The 6,536-nt window shown below is 41.5% G+C and overlaps 1 protein-coding gene across 1 annotated transcript; it reads right to left on the minus strand.

The window, feature by feature from the left end:
* Nucleotides 1-700: 700 nt before the first annotated feature.
* On the minus strand, nucleotides 701-4,837 carry LOC139543011 (ADP-ribosylation factor-like protein 8A). Its single transcript, XM_071349085.1, has 7 exons — nucleotides 4,406-4,837; nucleotides 3,553-3,633; nucleotides 3,258-3,331; nucleotides 3,053-3,146; nucleotides 2,805-2,872; nucleotides 2,661-2,731; nucleotides 701-2,551 (listed from the first exon to the last, which is right to left on the minus strand). Exons 1-7 carry the CDS (start codon nucleotides 4,526-4,528, stop codon nucleotides 2,496-2,498), a joined length of 567 nt encoding a protein of 188 aa, XP_071205186.1. The 5' UTR covers nucleotides 4,529-4,837; the 3' UTR covers nucleotides 701-2,495.
* Nucleotides 4,838-6,536: the final 1,699 nt, after the last annotated feature.

Below are 6,536 nucleotides of genomic sequence, written 5' to 3' on the forward strand. Positions count from 1 at the left end.
CCCTGCTTGTCATTTATGAACGTTTGAACATCTTGGCCATGTTCTGTTATAATCTCCACCCGGCACAGCCAGAAGAGGACTGGCCACCCATCATAGCCTGGTTCCTCTCTAGGTTTCTTCCTAGGTTCCGTCCTTTCTAGGGAGTTTTTCCTAGCCACCGTGCTTCTACACCTGCATTGCTTGCTGTTTGGGGTTTTAGGCTGGGTTTCTCTACAGCACTTTGTGACATCGGCTGATGTAAAGAAGGGCTTTATAAAATACATTTGATTGATTGATAAAATGCTGAGGGATGCAGCTGGAGAAATGTAGCCACTATCAATTTCATAGAAAGAGCTGTGGATGCAAATATATCAGAATTATATTTTTAAGCATGTTTTAAGGCTACACAGTGTTTGAGATTTACTTTTTTTATGTTTATGTTATTATGTTGACAATGGAGTAAAATAAGTTTCTATTTTGGGTTCTGATGAGGTACGACAGTTGAACTAAGCTCATGAGGCATTTGTGATATATTCTTCAAGAAACAATGGGTATTATTTAATTAATTTATAAGTCCAAAAGTGGATATAACAACTGTAGTTTGCACCTTTAGCCACACTGGTCATGGGAAGTACAATTCTCAGAGGTAGCAGTTGTCAGAGCCACAGCGATTATCCTCATTGACTGCAGTGATTAGAAATGAGAGGCTCTGTTCCTCAGGTTGTGACGAGTGCCGTGGCATGGATCCTTTAATTAGAGAACAACCAAAACACTACGTTTTCTCCCACATTGATTCTTTCATATACATAAAAACAGCCAGACAAACATACACATGACACCACATGAAAAGCACCAACCATCATCAACAATCTAAAGCCACTGTGAGTACTGTGTGGCAACAATCATATGAATTCTGCAGACCATGTACAAAGTGGTTTTCAATGTTTTTCGTTATCATACATAAGCACATCCTATTAAAAACACAATCATCAACTTAATTGAAACAATAATGTACAAACAGGTTAAAACAGATATAGTATTTACTATATTTGCCATAAAAAAATAACAATTTATGGTTAATTCTCAAAGGTCCCACAAATACTTATGCCCCTGCATGCAAACAAAAAAGCAAAGATGTGGCGGTTGTCAATGGTTACGTTGGCCATGTGGGAGGTAATATAATATCATAGACATGGAAGTTTATATAAAATTAGAAGCCTTCATCATTAGTTAATATGACATTTCCAACACCTAGATTATATTGTCCGACACCTGTATAATCTCAATTTATCTGGGGGACTTCTTTATCACAGATTTTCAATTTCTAAATGGGTTATTCATGATCATGTAATGACATGAAAACTGGCCAAATAGTATCTGTACATTACTGGGTGGAAAGGAACTATTGCATAATGATATAAATCAATGACAGGAAATGTGAAAAGATGCATAAATCTAAACATTTATATTTTGTTTGTAAACCATGTGTTGCAGATATTGATTGCCCATTGACATGGCTAATGGAAATTAAAATTGTCCATGTTGCTTAGTTTAAAGAAAATCTTCCTGCTGTTTCTAAACTACCAAAAGTGTGTCAGGACGAGCAACAGACAGAGAAGATGACATAATGCAAATGTATATAGAATCACAATAGAGATTACATCAAGGACATCTTTAACAACACCTCCCATTAGCCTTTAGAGAAGAGAGAAATGGAGAGACTTGTGCAAACTCCAAGTATTTCAATCAAATGTTGTAACACTCCCCCTTCAAAAGGTACATACAGTACCATTACACACAATACCACTTAAGTTGGGCACTGTCGTTGGGAAGTAATAGGACTATGGTCAAAGACAGTGGTTCCCAATCAGGGACACTACCCACAGGGGGTACTTGGCCTACCCACAGGGGTACTTGGCCTACCCACAGGGGGTACTTGAGAAGATCCATGAGAACATAGGCTTTCTGGTCAAATATACATGGGGTACTTCTGGGGTACTCTGGGCAGAGCAAAATTCAGTTGATGGTACAGTAACCGAAAAAGGTTGGGAACCAGTGGTCTAAGACATAAATACAGTTTGAAATGTGATATCAGTGTGGTAAAGTTGACTTTGAAGCTGCTAAGTGATGCAGTGTTCAGACTCCAGTCTTCTCTACCTATTGGGAACAGAGGTTATGTACTGTACTCTGCCCTGTCTCTGGATCAGTTGAATATAACCCTCAACATCAACAGAGATGATGAAGTATGACATATTATGAACATCAGGGCAGCTAAGTACCACTTTATCCATCAGAGGTCATAGGTCACAAGAAGTGTTATATTACAAAAAGAAAATGAACACTGCAAATAAAGGTTTCCAGGCTCCCTTCAGGTGAGTGGAATCAGGCTGGGGGGGGGGGGGGGGGGTCTTGGCAAGAGAGGGCCATCCAAAGAAAAGGGGAGTATGGACAAGCTGGGGAGGACAGAGGTCAGGGGAATTGGGACAGGTGAAGGCCTAGGTCTTGAGATGAGGTTCTCATGAAGTGCTCCGCTTGGTTCTAGAGTGCTGGATCAGCCACTGTAGCGTGATATCTGGAGGTGAAATAACAGGTGTTTAAATGCCATGAAATACACAGGAAAACTAAAAGGTAACATTTTCTGTGATATAAGCTAGAACAAGTCAGAGACGTCGGATGCTTACCGATGTTGTCCTTTTCCTTGCAGGAGATGGAGTAACAGCAGATCTCTCTGTCTTGGATGGCCGAGAGGTTCCTGTGGACCACAGAGGAGACATGAGCATCACAGACAGAGAAAGAGAGAGACAGACAGAGACACTGATTCTTACATTCTCTCAATCAGCTCCTTCTCATCAAGCGCCCCAGGAAGATCCCTCTTATTCCCCAAGACAAGAACCTGTGAGGGGGAAACAATATTAGTATTGAATCTTTCTTTAGACACCACGCTGTGTTTTTCAAGGGAGCCCTGCATGACAAGACCAAGTAGGAACATAGGAAACACTGGAAAGTTGGACAAAGTCCAGTAGTAGACCTACTGCAGCTACTGGATCAGTTAGCACTGTATGGGGGTACTCACAGGAATACCCTGGAGCTGGGGCTTGTCCAACAAGTTGTGTAGTTCATTCTTAGACGCCTCTGTCTTTTCTGGGTCAGCTGCGTCAACCATGTACCTTAAAAATGATATGGTTTCAAAAGTTACAATAAATATCCTTATTTGAAATAAGCTACCAATATAATTGACCACTTCCTGCACAAGGGGATAGGAGGGTGCTGTTACTCACACAATGGCACTGACTCCTCTGCAGTATCGCTCCCACATGCTCCTGAATCGAGGCTGACCGCCAATATCCCACAGCTAAGGATGAGATCAAAACATCAACACAACATTGACACTGCGAAGCTAATCAGTTTTCAACCTTTCACATTTAATAAAACAGCTTAAATGGGTCACAGTCAATCACAGGGCCCATCCAAGATCACCCCCTCCACTTCATACTACTCCCTCTGTAGCAAAAAAGACATGAATCAAGAGATGACCATGAAGTGGCTTGACCTCTAACCTGGCAGTATACTGACCTTGATGGTGACATTTCCCTTGGTGATCTTCCTCATGTTGAAGCCCACTGTGGGAATCATGTCTTCGCTGAACTGGCCCGACTGCAAGCAAGGGGAAAGAATAAAGTGGGTTACATTTTAAGTTATGTTCAAATCATCTGGGCCCAGTTTTTCAAAAGTTATCTCGGATAGGATTAATTCATAGAAAGAATAGAACAGTTGATTTATTGACTTGAATGGGGACTCCTGTTCTATGAATTACATTCCTATGAATTTAATAGTATTCGATAGCCAAAATCCAGTTAGATAACTTATTAAAAATTAGGGCCTGGCAACTAGCTATGGTTAATAAAATATTACTGAAATATGGTAATGTTGCTCATAAAACTGTTATCCTAGTCAATTCAGGAAAGAGAGAAGACACAGACAAGATTGAATGCACATCAAGTGAACTGAATGAATACACCTGATTGTCTTGACTAGACAGATGTGATGATGGACTAACGTTATACTACTACATGCCTCATGTGCATGTTGTCGTTAGCTAACCACACTAGCTAGGGTCATCATCACCGCCAAAGCATGTCTGGGACCACACAGAGCCAGCTAGCTTCCTCGCTAAACTAGCTAGCTTCCTCGCTAAACTAGCTAGCTTCCTCGCTAAACTAGCTAGCTTCCTCGCTAAACTAGCTAGCTATAGTATCATTACAAAATATCAGGTTACAGAAACACGATTGAAACATAGAACATGGTTATGATAGCAGAGGCTAGCTAGCTGCTTAGCTAACATAACTGGCATTGGTGGAGCACGAGCAAACATCTCGATCTGTTTAACAACAATGGACACCATCAGATGACAGCAGATTGACCGTACCGCGATCACGTTAACGAAGGTTGTCTTGCCCGAATACTGGAGTCCCACCAATGTTAACTCCATTTCCTCCTTCCAAAACAGTGTTTTGAACCAGTCAAGGAGCTTGTTGATCAATGCGATCATCCTGGGCGCGTTGTGATGGCACTGCTACTGGAACTGGAGCTTGCTAGCCTGCTAGCTAGCTGTAACGTTAGCTGCAAGTTGTCTAGCTAGCTATCTAGCTTGCCGTGACAACACAGGGTACAGAACGTATTACTAACGGTCGAATAACGTGCCTATCATGAATATTCGCTAAACAATCTGTTTTGTGCGCAAGTATTGGCACTATTATTTTAAGTAAGTTGTAGTTATCTGCCTTGTTTACTACGCCTCCTTCCTCCCTGTTTGTCTTTTCCTGCCTGACAAGGGTCGTCACTGGTTACTACAGCCACAAAGTCATAAACCCTGCACATTTATACAATTTATGTTCGTAACATGTGATTTTAAGCCTTAACCATAACCTTAACTACATGCTAACCGTATACCTAACCAAAAATTAAGACCCAAAAACTATTTTTTGTTTTCATACATTTTTATGATATAGACAATTTTTACTTTGTGGCTGTGGTAACTAGTGGAAACCCTGTTACGGGTTGTTCTTCCTCATTGGGTGGGGTTTCAGAACCACATCAGCCACAAACAATATTTGCATCAGCGTCTCGTCAGCAACACTAAAAAAGGACTTCTGGTCACGCAATTTCGCATTATTTTCAAAACAAAAGTCCCCCACGTGTCGCAATATCAAATCATATGTTATTTGTCACATGCGCCGAATACCGTGAAATTCTTACAAGCCTTTAACCAGCAATGTAGTTTTAAGAAAAATAAGAATTAAGAAAATATTTACTAAATAAATTGAAGTAAAAATAAATGAGCAACAATAAAATAACAATAAAGAGGCTATATATATATGGGGTACCAGTACCGAGTCAATGTGCGGGGGTACAGGTTAGTCGAGGTAATTGAGGTAATATGTACATGTAGGTAGAGTTAAAGTGACTATTTATAGATAATAAACAGAGTAGCAGCAGTGTAAAAAAAGGGGGTGGGGGTTAATGCAAATACCCTGGGTAGCCATTCGATTAGCTGTTCAGCAGTCTTATGGCTTGGGGGTAGAAGCTGTTAAGAAGCATTTTGTACCTAAACTTGACGCTCTGGTACCGCTTGCCGTGCTGTAGCAGAGAGAACAATCTATGACCAGGATGGCTGGAGTCTTTGGCAATTTCTAGGGCCTTCCTCTGACACCGGCTGGTATAGAGGTCCTGGATGGCAGGAATCTTTGACAATTTCTAGGGCCTTCCTCTGACACCGCCTGGTATAGAGGTCCTGGATGGCAGGAATCTTTGACAATTTCTAGGGCCTTCCTCTGACACCGCCTGGTATAGAGGTCCTGGATGGCAGGAATCTTGGCCCCAGTGATGTACTGGGCCGTACGCACTACCCTCTGTAGCGCCTTGCGGTCGGAGGCCGAGCAGTTGCCATACCAGGCGGTGGTGCAACCAGTCAGGATGCTCTCGATGGTGCAGCTGTATACATTTTTGAGAATCTGAGGACCCATGCTAAATCTTTTCAGTATCCTGAGTGAGAATAGACTTTGTTGTGGCCTCTTCACGACTGTCTTGGTGTGCTTGGACCATGATAGTTTGTTGGTGATGTGGACACCAAGGAACTTGAAGCTCTCAACCTGCTCAACTACAGCCCCGTCGATGAGAATGGGGGCGCGCTCAGCCCTCCTTTTCCTTTAGTCCACAATCATATCCTTTGTCTTGATCACATTGAGAGAGAGGTTGTTGTCCTGGCACCACACTCTCAGGTCTCTGACCTCCTCGCTATAGGCTGTCTCATCATTGTCAGTGATCAGGTCTACCACTGTTATCCTGTATTTATTAATGACATATGACAAATAATTGTCTAAACATTACCAATGATTCACATTTGTTCATATTTAAGTGAAAGTAGCATTAAATGTTCCAAAGTGAAATAATGTGAATCACGGTATATGCAGTACATATTGGTTGATAGAGCAACATTTTTTCTGGATGCCGCAGTAAAAGTATTGTAGGGAATACTCAGTAGGATCTGTAGAATGTAT

The sequence above is a fragment of the Salvelinus alpinus genome, chromosome 17 (genome assembly GCF_045679555.1).
Source record: "Salvelinus alpinus chromosome 17, SLU_Salpinus.1, whole genome shotgun sequence".
Taxonomy (NCBI): Eukaryota; Metazoa; Chordata; class Actinopteri; order Salmoniformes; family Salmonidae; genus Salvelinus; species Salvelinus alpinus.